The sequence below is a fragment of the Erythranthe guttata genome, chromosome 7, assembly GCF_056151865.1.
Source record: "Erythranthe guttata isolate IM_541 chromosome 7, IM_541, whole genome shotgun sequence".
NCBI lineage: Eukaryota > Viridiplantae > Streptophyta > Magnoliopsida > Lamiales > Phrymaceae > Erythranthe > Erythranthe guttata.
The window spans coordinates 2052863-2072245 of NC_142539.1; the positions used below are offsets into that span (position 1 = coordinate 2052863).

At 31.2% G+C, this 19383-nt stretch overlaps 1 protein-coding gene across 8 annotated transcripts; it reads right to left on the bottom strand.

Moving 5' to 3' along the window:
• Window positions 1–7201: 7201 nt before the first annotated feature.
• On the bottom strand, window positions 7202–14897 carry LOC105969623 (protein argonaute 10-like). Of its 8 annotated transcripts, XM_088820651.1 has the most exons (24): window positions 14693–14788; window positions 14449–14492; window positions 13933–13966; window positions 12609–13209; window positions 12142–12350; window positions 11551–11700; window positions 11329–11462; window positions 11125–11234; window positions 10919–11025; window positions 10692–10830; window positions 10473–10589; window positions 10279–10386; window positions 10110–10181; window positions 9899–10021; window positions 9644–9803; window positions 9223–9344; window positions 8988–9125; window positions 8739–8881; window positions 8560–8622; window positions 8390–8453; window positions 8115–8250; window positions 7948–8021; window positions 7729–7855; window positions 7202–7545 (listed from the first exon to the last, which is right to left on the bottom strand). In XM_088820651.1, the coding sequence occupies exons 4-24, from the start codon at window positions 13098–13100 to the stop codon at window positions 7364–7366; spliced, it is 2970 nt and encodes a 989-aa protein (XP_088676777.1). In that variant the 5' UTR covers window positions 13101–13209; window positions 13933–13966; window positions 14449–14492; window positions 14693–14788; the 3' UTR covers window positions 7202–7363. The 8 variants fall into 8 exon arrangements, with proteins under 8 accessions (XP_088676777.1, XP_088676776.1, XP_088676780.1 ...); XM_088820650.1 differs by lacking the exon at window positions 14449–14492 and having other exon boundaries at window positions 14693–14824; XM_088820654.1 differs by lacking the exon at window positions 13933–13966 and having other exon boundaries at window positions 14693–14798.
• Window positions 14898–19383: the final 4486 nt, after the last annotated feature.

Below are 19383 nucleotides of genomic sequence, written 5' to 3' on the forward strand. Positions count from 1 at the left end.
AGAGTAGTTGTGATTGCATTATTACTTTTTGCGGCACACTGTATACTAATTATCAAGAAATTAATGTAGTTAAACTTATTTGCTTCCTTTAATTTTCCAGAAATTAAAGCTGTTTTAAAATAGGCTGTCGCTTGAGCAGTGCCAGCCAACAGCGCCGCCCACGCCACCACCCCACCACCACCACCACCCCACCGCATGCCCACTATCCATTAACTGCAACTTGCCCTTTCATTTTTTTTTTTATGGTCCATTGAGCTAAAATATATAATTGGGATTTACCCATATTCATTTACTTCAACCATAAGTATCAAACAAATTGGTTTATACTATGCTATTTTGGGTGAAATACAACACCTGGTAGATTTTTACCATTTAAAAGCACGCAAACACACACACCCACATTGGTGTGTGTAGATCAACGGTAAAAATTCACCGAGTATAGCGTAAAAACAAACCCAAACAGAGTATCAAATATCAGACGTGGCAACAATTAGAGAAAACTTATGTTAAGGTGGTGTTTGCAAAAGCTTCCTAAAAGTGATTTCGAGATTTTTTTGTTCAGAATCACTTTAAAAGTGTTAGCAATGTGAGCATTTGCTTCTACTTCTCTTATAATAAGTTGTTATAAGTTCAAACACAAAAAACACCGTTTGATCAACTTCTCTTAAATAAGTTGATTTTTTATGAAATTTACAAATACCTCCAACTTCTAAAAATTATAAACAATTATCACTAATTTAACTAATAATCACCAGCTTCTGCTTTTTTCAAAAGATCTTACAAACACTAACCTAAGTAGTGTAAAGTAAAGTTAGCCGAAAAGCCAAATGGTTAGGAAGAAAGCGAAGTAAAGCCCTTCACTTTATTAAATTATTAATCATCTTTTTCCAGTGTGAATTTGAGCCCTCAAAAATTTATGTTTGTGTATAATAGTGTTGTAAGCATGGCAACGGCGGCGTGACAGAGTGTTTTATTCTCACTTTTTCTTAATTATTATATGTTATTAATTTATTTTATTATATAGTATCTTCAATATTGCAAAAGCATAATTTCAGTCGTCCTTTAATACTATATAAATAAATTTCAAATCAATATTGCAAATAAATTTTAAATGCATCAAATATAATCATCAAAGAAATCTTTTGAGTACAATTTATTGTATAAACATTCTCGAGTTTATTTGCATATATAGTTAAACATCTATAAATTAATGTAATGGGATCAATTAATTTCTGTTAATTTAGCGAAATATCCAATCAAGTTAAATATGTGAACTCAAGGATTAAGACGTGTCAAACCCACGTCCCATGGTTATATATTAATTAAAATTGAAACATCAAATCTCGTGAAATCTCTCTAATTAATAACGGATTAAAGTGAGTACTTCAAGATTTTGTCAATTATCATACCCAATGGAATATGTTCCAAAAAAAAAATGGGAATTAAGAAAATTTGTAAATATTAAATTTTAATTTTCTTAATGTTGTATATAACTTTAGAATACAAATATTGAGTTAATTATATTTTTTTCACTATTTCCCTTATTTCTTCTGAATTCACAAGTGCCGAAAGTAATTAATTAATAAATAATCAGTTGGAAGAGTAATTTGATGCTATTACATACTATGTAGCACGAACACGGAAATGACGTTACGGTGATGACTGATACGGGTAAACGGGAAAACAGGCACATGGAAGCGGCATGCCCAAAAAATAGGAATATGGGAATTTACGGAAACGTTAAATTAAAAGTATGGGAGTATATTTATAAACATGTTATTTAAGTGTGAAATAATTATGAAAGAAACAAAAAATAATTATGAAAGCAACAAAAAATATTTGGAAATTCGTTATTCATACATGTTTCAAACTTTTTTAAAGTTGCAAAATGGTCCGTAAGATGTTTGACAAGTGTCATCGAACGTCGGACACAAAATGTGTTCGATTCGCAATCTTTAAGAAGTTGAAGTTTCCGTGCTACATAAATTATATCTTTTCTAGAATCAATACACATTAAAAAAAAAAAAAAAAAAAAAAGAAAAGAAAATCAATATACTAATTAATGAAAAGATTCACAATCACTAGTCATTTTCTTGATCGGTCTGCATCAGATCATAAAATGCATAACTACCATACCTTGAATTAAGACTACCCAGCTGGATCCAATAATTAATCAGATTTATTTATTGAACTAACCAAATTAAAAAAAATGGCAATTCTGAAAGGAAATGAAAATGGAACTGCAATAAGAAAAGACGCCAAATAGGAAATCACTTAATTGCACATCACTATTAATATTCATCATATTTAAAACAAATAGATATATTGAAAAATAATTCTTGCATCAAAAGGCGAAATCAAATAACCCAACAAGTTTTGATTTAGAAACGGTCCGTTAGAGTAGCAGATCTGGGCTTGGTGCTCGTAATAAACCAATTCTCGTTGGAGTTGAAATTTTCGCACTGTTGCTGCTAGTACTCGATCCTAACAAAATGGGGAAATCTCACACATATATAATATTGTAGGGTTTGATGAAATTGCTCTTTCAAAATTTCCTCTTCCATGTGAATATTGCAATTCATCACCAACAAACAAATTAAGCCATGTAAAACTATGGTCCCCTCTTGCTACTAGTTTCCTACATACATTTGTCTTGCCCCCCCCCCTCTTGTAAGATGCCTTCTCACTTATGCCACTCACTCACACACACACACACACAATCAACGCTCGTAAATAATCCACGCAACGCTCGATCCGACGGACCTCCTTGGATCCAAAATATTCGAGTTTTTCTATTTAATTGACGCCGCATAATTTGTTACGTGTATTACGTACGTGTATGCGCATCACACAATTATTTGTTGCATATACCGACAATAATTTAATTCATTTTTCGTGAAGATGGCTCTATAAATGTACCCTTAATTCAATACAATATACCGTGCATATATATTATTGTCTGCAGGTTCTTTCATTTAAAAAAAGAATTGTATCAATAAGGTAAACATACATCAAAATGATTAAACTCAAATATATCTCGAGATTATATCAAAATGAAAACAAAATCACACATAACTAATTCCAACCCTAAAGTTAAATAACTCTCCAACAAAAATATAGAAACTTTCTCACTTATACACCTCTCTAAATTTTATTTTTCTCGATATTGGATAAACTCGACTCTCGTGCAATAACCCACAAACAGTATACCGTAATTAGGTGTAAATTAAAATCTGCATGGTGGAGGCGGTGGCGTGACAATATTCAATTTAATTTGCATATATATATAATATAAACAGGGGGACCATTTAATATTTTTTGTTGTTATTACTATATGGCTTTCCATAGCTTTTCCTTCACCTATTCTCTTATCTTTTTATCCACTAAAATACATTTTAATTCCCATTTAATTTCATCTTCTTCTCTTCTTCTTCTACACCTCTATTTATACCACATATATTCCCACTCTCCTTCACTACAGCAAAAAAAGAAAGAAAGAAAACAAACCCTTTTGGAATTCTTGAAAAAAGAATTAATTTTTTTTATTTTTTTTATTTTTTTGGTGTGTGTGGTGGTAAGATTCAACATGCTACAGTATTTGTTGAAGCTGCCAGCATGATCTAAATTTTCCTACAATTGTTTAAGGAAAGATTGGATCATGTGGGAGCTTCACCCGATGCTGTTTGCACGAAGAAACCCTAATTTCTTTTTATTTTTTTTTCAAGAACCCTATTTTTCTGATTCATCCGTTAATTAAACTTTGCTCTAGCTAGGGTTTCTCCTCTTGGGATAAAAAGCGCACGTGTGAATTGGGATTCTTGGTTTATTTATTTATTTATGTGCTTTAGTAATTTTGTCTGAATTTCATTTTTTCATGTGCAGATGTGTGGTTTCAAGATTATGGTTTTACTCCATTTCTGTGTAAGAGCATAAAGTCTGATGTATTGGGATTTTCCTTTTTTTTTTTCTTTTTTTCTTTTTTAATGCTTAGATTCTCCATAAATTGGTAAATTAAATTATGTGTTCTTTAATTTACTAACATGAATACACATGTTCTATATTATTTTATGACAATCTGATGAACAGTTTTAAAAAAAATCACTATGATTTGAGACGCGAATCGTTCGAATTGGAAATTAAAATTTAATTTACGGAGACCGGTTTAATTTAATGCTTCGCAAAATACGAATCTTGTTTTCGGTGCTGCTGCTGCTGCTACTGAAGATTTGTTTAGCTAATTACTCATCGGAATAAATCGACTCATTACAATCGAATCGTCCATGTATTATTTGCTAGTGCAATTTTTTTTCTAGGATAATAACAATAGTAATAGAAATTAAATGAAAGAAAAAAAACTGAAGAAAAATAAGTTCAAATTGGATTAATTCTTGTTAATTCCAAAATATATATATATATATATATATATATATATATATATATATATATATATATATATATATATATATATATATATATATATATATTGACTTTATGTTTGACATGGATTATTCGAATGTAGTAGTAATTATAAAAATGTAATTAATAGTAGTAGCTATATTTCATCTGTTGCACTGATGAATTCTGTACAGAGGTCAGTGTATATATATACCTACAGCCTTTTTCTTCCATACTAGGATTTTGGCTATTTACCAGACCCTTTGTCTGAATATGTACATTGAAACAGCCTATTCATCTTCACCAAAATCTGACTACTTCTTACAATATTGTAATTATCTTTTTGTCACTCCCAAAAAATATTTAAAAATAAATAAATAAAATATATATATATATATATATATATATATATATATATATATATATATAATTTGTCTCATATATCTTTATGTGTTAATTAGTAACGACCTAATAAGCATCTTCATCTGTTTTTTTGTTTTGGCTTCATTTGTAGTAGAAAGGCTACAGCCACTGTCATAACCCTGACATAACACCCCCACCATATATATATATATATATATATATATATATATATATATATATATATATATATGTGTGTGTGTGTGTATAAATTGTAAAGTTTTTATAATTTTTTGGGTAAATTAAAAAAAAAACCTGAACTTAGACTAAATAAAAAAAAACCCCATCTGTGACTGAGGAGTCGGTGTAAGAAGAAAACAAAATTCAAGGGGTTTTTGGTAATTACAAATAGATGGGGTGTTTTTCGTTATTTAGCCTAAGTTCAGGGGGTTTTTGTAATTTACCCTAATTTTTTTAAGTACAAACAACATACAATTATACAATTATACGAATATATATGAGTGTGTGTATATATATATATATATGTGTGTGTATGTGTGTGTATGAATAGTACTGAATCTGGGCCATGTTTCTGTTAGAAAAGCTTCAATTTAGGGCAAGAAAAATGATATCTTTTGCAACAAGAAGTGAGCAAGTTATATGAAATAATGTCAAATGATTCTCCAACCATTTTTGGATTCTTGTTTGTCGACTCAATCTCCTATTGATTTTATTATTTTTGCATTTAAGGAATTGATTGATACCCTGAAGTGACATCCACCTATACTTTTGTTCTTTCTTTTATTTTATTTTTATTTTATTTTTCTCAATTTTCTAATAAACATTTACTTCAATTTCACTCCGGAGGTAAACGGACCGAACTGTACCGAATTATATGCCAAATACCTAATCAAAAATTCGGTTTGGTATTCAGTAAAAAAGTTTGAATTCGGTATTCGTTATGATATACGGACACGGTATTGATGCCCGGTAAACCGTAGCATACTGAATACCAAAATCTTTATTATTTTTTTTTCTTTTATTTTAAATCCTTTACGATCATAACAAATTATAAAATAGATAAATTTTTGCATTATTCACAAATTTGCCTCTGTTGATAATCACATTTTATTTTTAAGGCCGATTATTTAAATTTGAATTTCGATTTCAAGAATTTATTAGTTTAAAAAAATTACCTTTATTGAAATAAGAAAATACCATAAAAACCAAAAAAATCGAATAAATTCGGTAAAAAATCATACCGAACCGAATTGTTCGGTTCAATAAACTATACAATTTTTTGAAGTACCGAAATTTCAATATAATTTAATACAGTTTTACCAAATGAACGCCTCAGCAATCATATCATTCGTCAGTGTGAAATTTTCAAAAAATACATTTTTCCATAACTTAATACTAGAAACATATACTTTCAAGTAAATTATATTACCCGTCAAATTGAAGAGAATTGTTTCGGGAAAAATATAGTTTAGGCCCCTCAAGTTTGCACTAATTTCACATCTGGTCTTCCATGTTCACAAAAAACACATTTGGTCCTTCATATTTAAAAAAATCAATACTTTTAGCCATTTCCGTCAATTTTCCGTTAGTACTGACGGAATCAAGAATTTTTCCATCACTCCTTTAACTGACAGAGTAACGGTAAAATGACAAAAATGACCGAAATTGTTAAATTGCTGAAACATAAGGAACTAAATGTGTTTTTTTGTAAACATAGAGGACCGAATGTGAAATCAATGCAAACTTGAGGACTGAAAACTGTAATTTTCCCAAATTATTTCATTTAATCTAAAATAACCGCATTAAAAGCAAAGGAAATTTATTTTACAATTCATGGGCTAATGATTTTCGTGTGCAAATTGTGAGGAATAAGAGTTGCTACTTGCTAGTACAAGTCCATTTAAAGATGGGCTTTTTCACAAGTGTAATAATATCCATCTTTCAGCCTAAAATAATTTCTTATTCCGATTGCCTTATATGCCGAAAGCCAAAATTGGGCTCCTTCGACCCTACACTCAGTGATAAATATCGGGTGGATCTTCTACTGGCACGTCTCATTTTTTGTATTTTTTTAAAACTTCCTACAAGTTAACCCTAGTGAGAGAATATATTATAAAATACAAAAAAGAACATGTGACAACAGAAGACCCACTCGGTATTTATCACCGGGTGCAGGGTCGAAAAAATCCCAAAATTGTAAGCGGCGTTTGACTAAACTTATAAACTGTTACAAACAACTTATATAATGTTTAAGAACTTATAAGCTCTTCTAAAGTATCAGGTATTATTTTTTAAATATCAAAAAAATTCAAAAAATAAACTATTCTTTGATCCGAACCACGTTATCTCTGCGTGCATTTTCTGATTTTCTCTATCGAGTTTTCTCGCAACTATAATTTGATTCCTAGTTAATTATAAATAATATGATTCAAAATTAAACTAATGAAAGCTAGGCAACTTTTTACATCATTTAATTTATCTAAATTAAAGTTCAAAATTACCATAGGAAGCTGCATTTATAATCAAACATATACAAAACAAAGGCCCTTCTACTCATGCTAAGAAAACCCTAATTTGCCCTTTTTATTCAACAATAAAACATTACTCTTTTTACATTTTCTTTCAGAGCCGGTAAAGGACGCACACCCGTTTCTCCCGCCACTCTTCCCACCTTGCCACCACCGCCGCCGCTGCCACTTTCCGGCAAGTCCGGTTCCAAATAGAATCTCGCTCGGAATGCAGCCAAATGTGCATAGTAAGCTGGGGGAACTGTGTCAAAATAAACAAATAAATAAATGAATAATCACCTAATTTTTTGCATGTAATAAAATTATGAAAATCATCATTTCAATTTGCAAAACATTGTCGATATAAACAATTGAATAACGTTAATTTGATTCCACTAAAAAGTATAATAAAATTGTCTGATTATTGAACTTTATCTCAACTTACCAACTGAAACGGAGCGTGTACACCTGGCGTATGTATAGCATAGATTGTTCGTCAGTGACTGAATTCCGTCGGCAGTGAAATTGTTCTCGTCCCAGAGTACATGGTAGTGAGCAGGTCGACTCGTTCCCTACAAAATTAAAAAGAAATGTATTATATATGAATTAAAATCTTATACGAATTTTAGAAATAGGTATATATATATACATACAAAAATTTTACCTGAATTCCAGCATGACTACAAAGATAAAAGTCGAATTCTGTAGGATGACAGATTTTCGAATCGACCACCGTGCCTACAGGAAATTTAAAAAAAAAATTACAATTTAATAACCATATGCAAGAAAAAAAAAATTAAAAAATAAATAATTAAGTATATATTAAATTACCAGGTAATACGTTTCCGCTCTTGTCGGTGCTGCTTTTATCCCTATGATTGTTAGCAAAAAGTCTTGTGTGATGCCGTTTCTGAACTACGATGAAAGTCACCGGTGGTTGATAGTTTGGCTCCAACGAGGCGCAAGCCTGCTCATTTAATTTATCATAAAAAAAAATTTTATTACTAACATAGTAAAATTATAATTATTACATCGTCACGGGAGTTTTAATACATTAAAGTAAAATAAAATAAATAATAATAAAAGAAAAATAGGGGTGTGCGTACCTTCCGAATAGCATCCAACTCAAATAGTAGCACTTGGTAAAATTGCCCTTCACTCACACCATCCCTGTTATATTTATTCACCAGTCAGATTAAAAAAAATATTTATTACACGTAATATTTATCGGTTTTCGACAATTAAAAAATAGCGAATAAAAAAAATTTATATCGACCTGTAAAATATTATCCTCTGTGGCTTTTGTCCAGTTGCTTTTCTAAACGAAACCAAAAGATCCCTGCAAACGACAGCAAAACATTAACTTAAAATACATTAAAAAAATCCCAAAAATAATTTTAAAAAAATCCAAAAAAATTAATAATATAAAAACCCAAAAAAAAAAAAAAATCGAACCTGATCATGCCGCCACTCACGGTCCCACGAACAGGATCTTGCCAAGTCTTGTACAAATCTTGTATCAATTCTTGTCTATGCGCTTGCGCGCAAACCAACCCCGCGTACTTTGTCACCTCGGGCCAATCTTGAGAAGCTACAACCTACATTTAAAAAGAAATAATATTTTTTTTTAGCAAAAACGGATAGTAAAATATAATTTTTTAAATAAAAAAAAAAAAGAGTAAAGGGAGAAATTAATAATCATACAGCAGCTATAGATGGACTCGACTCCTCTCCGTTTTCGGGATGCGTTACATCAGCTCCGAATATAATCGTAGGTATATCACTCACTAGCGGTATTCTACAGCTTATTGCATCCAATAAAACCGTATTTCTTCCACCCATCTGTGTTCGATAATAATAATATATTAAAGTTTATCGAAGAATTTCTTGTAATTAATTTTAAAAAAAATGATGAATATTCAGAACAATTTTATCGTACCTTGACATTTATTTTTAAGGACACATTAGCAAGATATTGCTTGTTGATCTTGAAAACGTGTTTCGTGAGACAACATTGGGATATTATACCAAGATCGGTTTCACATATTCGCTTCAAATCACCTATCACCACCACAATATAAAAAAATTAATAATAATAATTATAAAAAAATTATCTCAATATTTTCGTTACTAAATTGCTAAAAAAACTCGTGTTATAGATACTAGTAGAGCACCCCATATAATGCATTTTGTTAGCACACACACCCCTAAATGGTGCATTTTGGGGGGAAATTTGCTAATAAAATTGAATTATAGGGGCGCTTTTGCTAATATTTATAACACTAAGGGTTTTTGGACAATTAGAGTAAACACAAGGGTGCAAAATGCAATAAACCAATTTTATTACGGCATATATATACCGTATAGAGAGCCGTTGTTGTCGGGCAAAATAGCTAATAAAAGCTCCAATTCTTTTCCTTTTAATTTATTGGTGCATGCATGATAAACATGCTTCAAAGCTTTTTCGACTTGATCCGGCCGAGCTATGTAGATTGGAATAACGGGTTCCGGATTAAATTCCTGTAATAAAAATGTGACTATTACGATTAGTTTATACAATTACATCGTATATTTAGTACAAAATGAATAAAAGGAAGAATATTCTAATTATATACCATGCCCGATACTTGACACATTTGAGCTAGCTCATTGCAAAATCCACGAGCAACGCTATCTTGTACGCTCCGTGAGAAGTTAATACATGCCCAACGGTTCACGTTCATGCCGTTTATCATTTTCTGTGCAAATAAAATAAAATAAAATATTATTTCGACAATTGAGAAAGAAAAAAAAATCAATTATTAAAAAAAAAAAAAAAAAAAAAACCTTGTTCATCATATTCCATTGGCCAACTTGGGGCAAGCAATCTTTTTCTTTTCCCGTGTCATGATATTTCAACTGTGTTATGTAAGTGTGGCTAATGAAAATTAGCGATTTTTGTTAATATTAATAAATTATTAGAAATACGAAAAAAGAAAGTTGCCGATTTTTTTACCCACGGAGCGGGGAGAACTCGGGCCTCGACAGATGTCATTTTTTCGCTGATTTTGATTCCGAATTCATTTGCGTACGGATCTTCTTCATAAGCATTGTGTTGAACAGTCTAAACCAACATTTAAAAAAATCATCACTTAATCGTTAAATATATTCTTGAAATACGTAAAAAAATATATATTAACTATCACATGCCTGTAAGATATCGTTTTCACGGTCCCTTGGTCGTTGGCAAGTGACCTTTAGAAGAGAAGTAATTTGTTTTTCGCTCAACCTTTTAGTATATCTCTGTCCCTCCACAATTTTACAAGCCTGAAAAAAACGAAGAGCGTTAGACCTAAAATACAGGGGTGTGATTGTATAAAAAAAACTAAACTTTACGGACCACAAATGAAAATACCAACAACATCTGACCTCCATGGGTAAATAGTTTGCCTTCTTCTGATTCCCTACTTGTAGGCAAGGCAGATGAGTGTGCTGTATTGTGAAACCGTACATTTCTTGGAAATACTCGACCACGGATTTCATGTTCGAGTCGTCATCCACCGGAAATCTGAAAAATTATTTATATAATTCAATAATTGCTAATTTCAAGAATTAATTATTTATATTAATTCAAGAATTGTTGGTATAAAGCTTACACTAGCTCACGAGTGGGCTGAGTCGTAATGCCGCAAACTCGATATTTTCTTCGAACATCTCTTCTATGAGTCACTTCAACTTTTACTCCTCTAAGTGCTTTTTTAACCTGAATTTATTATTATTATTTTTTTTTTAATTTATATTTAGAAACAAGAAAGGTGGCAAAAAAATAAATAAATCAATTACAATCAAACTAAATACCGACCTTAATGCGATCCGAATCGGATAACGGCCTCGACAAAACATCTTTCCCCAATAATTGAGCGACGAATTCGATAACCGGAAGAGCCTCAATAAATGCAGCCGAAGCCATATCTACAATTCAAGAAAAGACACGATATTTAGTAAATACGTTGAATTATTATTTTTTTTTTTTGCGGCACGAATGTAAAAACGGCACGCGTGTTACCTATGTTAAGTGACAATCCCATCTGAGTGGGCCGTATGCTCTGATAGAATCCACACCACGCCTCCAAACCGTCACCTAGTCTTTGCGGTTTCCTTATATCCGGAGAAAAAAACGATCTTCCGACAGGACAGAATCTATACATGCACACATGCAAAAATCAAACATTATATTGATAAAAAATAAAAATCAAGAATCCCGAAAAAAAAAATTATTTACTCGTACCTTTTCACGGAGAGCTCTCTCAATACAATGTCGAGAATTTGTAGTGCCTCCTTTGGACCATCTGCTCGTTTACCGGCTAGAAATTGCTCCAAATGATGTAAATTTGCACGTGCGACAAATTTGATTGCTACTTTGTATTCCCTCACTCTCCTGAAATTATAGACAAACGTTAAAAAAAAACTTTATAATAACGAAATATCCAACTACACATTTATCATAAATTCATAATTACTCCACTCGATCCTTAATATTTGTCGCTTTAGAATTCCAATACTACATCAATTACATAATTTCCAATTATTCCCTTATTAACAAATTCTCGAACTACACATTTATCACAAATTTATAATTACTCATGTCCTTTTAAAGAATCTTTTTTTATTTTATATTATCTGCCACTTTAGAATTCCAATACTGCATTAGTTACATAATTTACAATTCTACCCTTACGAACCCTCTCCACCACTCCCTCTTCCTCAACTATTTTTTCTCTCTCTTGCTAGTGGAAAAGGGTATTTTGGTCTAAAAACGTACATCTTCCTAAAATCAACCCAAATTCACGAGTGTCGTACGAGGTATACAATAACTTACTTAGGGCCGTTGATAGTGTCTTCTTCGTCTACAAGCTTAACAATAAACTCCTTCCGAGCGAAAGGAAGTTCCCCTGCGGTGTAAAGACTCTTTCGCCCATCATACGCAGGTAATCTCTTCCCTAAATCGGATTCCTTGTATACTTTCACGAGTTCCGCTATTATAGCTCGATTTACCGCCCTCGATGCGACTTCGGGGGTAATAGTTACCTGCAGTAAAAAAATAAATAATATTTTTTTTTTAAATTCAAACAACAAGGATAAAGTCTCTCATTAATGCTAGGACAAAAAAAAAAACAGAGATTTTTTCACTCAATTATAAAACCTGCAAAAAGGACCCACGAGAGATGTAAGAAGGAAAAATAAAAACATCCACAAACACATAATGAATGTCAGCTTACAAAAGGGCCCCTAAAAATTAATTCTTTAAATAAATTTAAAAAATAAAAAATAAATAAAAATTCTTACATCATATTGGTTTAAGTCTTTGTCTGGCAACTGAGCAAAGAAATGATTTGCCTTGACAATACATTTTGTCCCAAGCTGCCCAAAACCAGGCCTAGTTGGGAAAGTCAAAGACTTGCTTGAACAGGGGAAACTTGTACCCGACCCGTTTGGTGGAACCGGGTCGATCATGACCCGACCCGTTTCTCTGGTTCCGGGTTTATCCGCTGCGGTGCATGGGCGTGAGCTTGGCCGCATAAAGACTTCACCTTGGTCGGATTTTCGGCCCCCTCGCCCCCTTCTTCTTCCCCTGTTTCTTGATGGGGGTGACGGCGACTGGTTTTGAGGTTCTTGTGGTAATAACGGTGGTGGGGGGGCCGCGGCCCCCTTGCCGGTTTGAGCGGTTTTAGGGTTTTTGGTGGCGGTGTTTGGTGGCGGTGGTAACTGGGGTTTCATTACAACGCAGTGTTGGTGGTCGGAAGCTTCTTTCATCTGCCTCATTGGCATGATTATCATGTGGGCAAAAATGGGATTTTTTTTTTTGTTGAAAATAAATTAAAATCAAGAATTTGTTGATTTCTAGTTCTTGATTTCTTGGTTTACAGCCCTCCACAGATCAATGCAACTGCAATAAAATTAAAAAAAAATTAAAATTAAATTTCTTTGACTTCCACTCATTGCAGCCATAAATGAAGATGGTGAAAAATAAAAACATTAAAAAATTCAGACCCCCCAAAAAAAAAAAAAAACAAAAAACAAAAAAAAAAAGGAAGCCCTTTTATGAAAGATGCAATCTTTTTGACAAAAGAGAAGATTTTAGGGTTTTGGGGGTTGGAGATTTTTTGAAATGTGCAGATTTAGGGGAAGAAGACTACAATTATGTAGAGACAAAAGAAAATGTATTATCAAGAACTCATGTGCAACAAAAAACATAGGAAAAAAATTGTAAGAAGAAATGCAAATCTAATCAAATAGTAGAAATACCCACAAGACAAAACCATCTTCCAATTTGTCCCCTAACCAAAACCAAGACTATAGATACACATCCAAGAGAGTAAAGACACTAGTACATGTATTTAGAATTATATATATATTTATATATATAATATATATATATATACACACACACATGCATATACATATATATGTTTTTTATGTTAGTGAAATAAAATCCAAATCCCCCAACAAAAGCATAAATAAATGTGAGGACAGAAGTATGACTGCTCAAGAAAGAGAATAAAATTTTGCCTAGAAAGCAACAAAAGAGCAACCAAAAGCAAAATTAAATAAAAATAAAAAATAATTAAATAAACATAGAACTAAAAGGAATAAACATTGAAGAACTCACTGGTAAATCAACATCTCAACCCAAAATTTCACTGCTGCAAAGAAAATGACACCTCAATACAAGGAGATTGATAAAACGCCAACACCAAAACCACGCTTCTTCCACTAATAAATATTAATAATGAAAAAAAAACTATGCTTAAAGATTCTAACTTTAAAACTCACCGATTTGATTAAAATCCACTTTTGAATCTACCCTTTGAAAAATAAAGAGGTGGGCTTTAATCAAGAACTTAAAAAGATGGGTTCTTTGGTGAGAGAGAAAAGTGTGTGTTTTTTTAGTGTGTCTGTGTGTGTGTGTGTGTGTGGATTGAAGAAGGTGAAGTTGGTGTGGTGATATGAATCTTTTATATATATATAATACACGCATGCAAATTGCTTTTGATGTGTTCTTTTATCACGTGTAAAAGACTTTGTGTGAAGGCCCTCCATCTTTCCCCCTTTTTGCTTTTTATCCCCCTCACACTTCTATCCTCAAATATACATACACATATACATACACACATATATAACTCACTTTTGTGCTTCCTCTCTTGCAGCCTCGGGTCTGTACAAATTGGGCTTCACACAATTAACATTAAAAAATCAATCTTTTTTGTTTTTTTAACAGATAAAAATTCAATCTTTAAAAGCTCGGCAATAGATACATGTATATATATACACACACACACATGGTTTGATGTGTATTTCAATAAAGAAAAAATAAATAAATAAAGCAATGAAAACACATAAGAAGAATAATTCGAACTTGTAGTCCTCACCACTGCAGAGATTTCAATGCACTCTCTCTCTCTCTCTCCTCAAAGATTGTATTTTTATATACAAGCTTTCTCTCTCTAGAATTCTCTCTCTAGGGCAGCTGCTCTTATGCAATGTCCCAAAATATTTTGTGTACTAAAGCAGTCAAGCTTTGGTAAGCTGTAACGGTCGGTTGAAGCTCAAAGGTGGAAAATGGGGCCACACCACATGTGCGTGTGTTTGTGTGTGTTTTTTTTATAGAGGCTTTTTTTTAGCTTATCTGCAATTTGGATTTATGCAGTGATTAATTAATTATTATTAGTTTTTTTTTGCTTGGGATTAATTAATTAATTGGGGATTGTAATAAATGTGCTGTGTCCTGTGCCTGCCCAAAAGCTGAATGGGGATTTTACTCAAATTTTCATCCTTTATTACTCTAAATTCAACCCTAAATAGGCAAACATAACTTCTTTTTTTTACCCCTTTATTTTTATTTTTTGCTCTAAAAAAATTAATTTTTAAATTATATTTTTTGTTGTAATAATAATGCGCAAATTTTGTCTCACTAATTGAAAAAAATCGAATGGCGTTGTCGCAATCTATGCACATTTTATATTTTCTTTAATGTACATCTTCGATTCTTCGTCGTTGTTATATTAATAAATAAAAATTAAAAAATAATAAATCTTTTAAGTTTGATATATACTAAAATTGATTTCAAATAATTGAGTACTTTTATTAACATTGGCCCCTTGAATCTTGATAACTGGTAAAGTTTATTTAGAAGTGACTCCACTAGCTTCACCAAGTCTTGATTGCATGATAATTGTTTGTTGGGACAAATAAATATCCAATATAATAAAGTGTTTAAATTTTAAATTATAGAAATGTAGAAATAAATTAGGGTTTTTGAATTGGGATAAATGGGGTCCTCTTAGTTAGGTTTCAATCAAGAAAGGAAAATAAAAGTGTGTGTTCATTGCATTTTGGTCTCTTGTGATTGCTCATTGTTTTTTTTTTCTTTTTTCTCATTATATATACTTTTGAAAATCTTTTCATTTTCCCCCTTTTGATTTATTATGAATTTGGTCCCATTTCAAAATTATTTGGAGTTGAGTTTGGGTGAAATTAAAGTAGAATGCAGTTCAAAATAGGAGTGTAAACGAGGCGAGATCGAGCTGAGTTTGACCATTTTAACGAGCTCGAGCTCTTCGAGTATTTAGGGCTCGAGCTCAAGCTCGAAAAATTCAAGTACGAGTTCGAGCTTTCGTCGAGGTGGCTCGTTGAGCCCTAGTTCACCATGCATTATGGTTGAACCAAAGGCCAGTTATATATGTAATTTATGTAAAAAAAAAATAAAAAAAATATTGTTTTATGAAAATGCTGTAATAATGTATGAACTTTCCTAGAGTGAAAAAGTGAAACATTTTTATCCATTTACTACTTACTATAACTAAACTGGAATTGCAGATTAATGTCAAGTCATTTTCAGTTAGACAGTTCAATAATTTTGTATGGACACTAATAAGTGAATTTTAAATTAAAATAAATAAATAAATAAATAAATAAATAAACTTAGGAAATCATGAGTTCATTGATCTATTTAATTCCATATTGTTTCTTTGAGGTGGACCACGTTATTTATATCCTCACTCACGTGAGGACTCTTAATTACGTTTTGTCCCATTTGATAGTACTTATTATTATTTATTTAATTAATTAATCTAATTTTGTTTTAACATGCATAATTGATGAGTTATAACTATCGGTACGAAAAATAGTATCTTGAGCGATCGATAGTACTTATTTTCACATAGTTATAAAAAAAATGTTGTTGTTAATTGATATTTTGGCACGAGAAAATAAGATAATATATGAAATTCGAAGCAATTTTATTTTATTTTATTTAAAAATAAATAAATAAATAAATAAAAGAGAGTTATTTAAAGAGCTAAATGTGGCACAATAATGATGACACAAAAACCTTAATAATGGAGAAAAGTACCCTTTGAACTTTTGGCATATGTCATGAGTGCAAAACTCCACAGCAACAATAAATGTACCTAATCACTACCCTCGTAAATAATATAATATAATTAATTAAATAAAATATATTAAATTTAGGGCATGGGCTCTATTTGTTTTCATGCTAGTAGTTTTGATTTTTTTATAAATAAATATATGAACATTTTCCAATGGATGACGCAATATAGATGGATGGATGGTTTAACGATTATTATTATTTTATTTTAGGGCAAATTACAGACACCCCAGCGGTATGGTTAAATTACGGAAAAAAAACTGATGTTTGGCTAATTATAATCGCCCCTCAATTATGAATTTTCTTATACGTCCATTTTTGCGATGTCAAATTTAATAGAATTTTCTAAACTATGTGGAATATTTCCAATTTGCATTGTACTCGTTTTATCCTATTCGAACTTCATATTTTGACATAAAATGTGTCTCTTGGCTCGTAAACAAAATGTGGTGCATCAAAAACTGCATTTTACACAAAACGAATACAAACTAGAGGACATTCTACGGTATCTAAAAGATTATGTTGAATTTGACACCATAAAGATAGATATATAAGAAGATTAATAGTTGAGAGGGTGGTCGTAATTATCCAAACGTGAGGATTTTTTTCACAATTTGACATTACCTCATAGAACTGGACGTAATTTACCCTTATTGATTTTATTTTTGGTAATTACAATATAAATCAAATATATTATAGAAGTGGACAAAGAAAAGGGATATTTGAGAGTAGTGGGGCTTAAATTAATTCTCCGATTTTACGTTTCCCCAAGTGAAGACCAAAAATTTATAAATAAGATTGTAGTGCGTGTGTGTGTTTTTTGTGTGTGGGTCCAATACACCACCCAACATATCTCAAAGAATGGGTGGTTTTGTTTTGGTTTGAAGACACGAGTGCCTTGCCCATGACATCTGCACCAAATATATTTATTCTTTAAATAATATATAACTCCATTACAATTTGTCGAATTTATTAGGTCACAAAAAAAATTGTTCTCGATTTCATCAAGTACAAGTAAATATTTACGTGTTCTCAAAACAAATATAATTGGTGAAGTAAAAGAGCGTCGAAACTACCTGAACATAATTATAGGTAAATTACAACCATTTCCAAGAGGTAAAGTACAAAAAAATCCATTCGTCTTGAGAAATTACATCCGGCACCTTGTAGTTTATAAATTGCTTACATCCACCTCTTGCAAAAGAGTGTTAATGCAAGAAATATATAAATTGCAGGAGGTGGATGTAATTATTGAAAGTGATAGATTTTTTTATAAATATACCTTACTTCAAGAGCTGTTATGATATACCGTGGATGAATGATTCTAGTATTATTCACTTGTATATTTGAGGATGTTCAATCATTATTTGGCACGTGTGTTGTGAAATAAAAAAGGAAATTGCAATATAAAAATTAGTACTAGAAATAGGTAATAATTACATGAAGGAAAAATAATCGAGCACTATACTGCATATATATTATTACTCCCTCAGTGTGGTGTTAGTATTTGCCATAATAATATTCACAACTATAGAGCTTGCATGGCTAGAAAATGAAGTTGCATGTTGTGCCCACTATTTTCCCACTCAATATATATATATATATATATATATATATATATATATATATATATATATATATATGTGTGTGTGTGTGTGTGTCAATGTGTGTGTGTGGGTATTTAATTAGTAGCATTATGACATGATACCACTTAAAGCAGAAGCAATATACTGGAATAATTTTTTTAGAGAAGTTGATCTCACGTTGGAGACACGATTCTGAGGTAAATCAAATAACGAAAAACTCTTCTCATGTTTGTGTAATTACAAGTACCCCTGAATTATGTATTTTATACGAAAAAACTCCTCATTCAATAAGTAAATTTGAAACTATAAAGGTGAATATGTTATTACCCAAACAAGAGAAATTTTTTCTCGTGATTTGACCTTGACTTTAGGGGGTGACCGTAATTTGCCATAAACATCTTTTGAATCGAAAAATGTAGAGCTTTAGATTATTTTTGGGTTAAGTGTGACACCACACGCGTGCATACGTTTGTTTTACTTTTCATCTATCATTTTATTTTATTTTACTTTATTTTATTATAAGAACAATAATATTATAGAATAAACATATAATTAATTTTATAATTTGCTTGTGTAAGAAACAAAGTATAGCAGCAAGCTTATCTTTCTTCACTCTATTCTTCTAGTGCAGAGGATTCACTTTTGAATTGTTAAATATTATATAAATAGGCATATATAAAACTTAAATAATTCGATTAATTAAAGAAACAAATAAAATAGTATATTTGGATTTATTTAGATTATATTGATGTAAATTTATTGGGTTGGGCTTACAAATTCGTATCAATAATACTATTGGGTTTTTTTGTTGACCACTAAAAATTGGAGGTCCAAGACGCATGCCTCGTAGACATTGCCCTTTTGGTCCTTGCTATATATTGCATTCTTTTACCGAATTACCCCTAGTTAATTTCAATAACGAAACTTGAACGAGTTCAAGTTCTGTATTACTTAAATTGAAAAAAAAATACGAGAACACATAATTATAAATTCATTTAAAAAATGGTGAGTTATGGCCACCTTTAAAGTAAAGTCAAATTATGAAAAAATCCCTCATGTTTAAGTAATTACAACCACCTCCCTCAAC

Bases quoted from the DNA above. Each gene is read 5' to 3' on its own strand.
- LOC105969623 (XM_088820653.1), bottom strand. From the start codon at position 13,100: ATGATAATCATGCCAATGAGGCAGATGAAAGAAGCTTCCGACCACCAA. The intron at 11,463-11,550 runs GTACGAGTAAAT...GTGCATGTATAG, and splicing joins AGAGAGCTCTCCGTGAAAAG to ATTCTGTCCTGTCGGAAGAT. The intron at 8,251-8,389 runs GTACGCACACCC...TTAAATGAGCAG, and splicing joins AGTTGGATGCTATTCGGAAG to GCTTGCGCCTCGTTGGAGCC.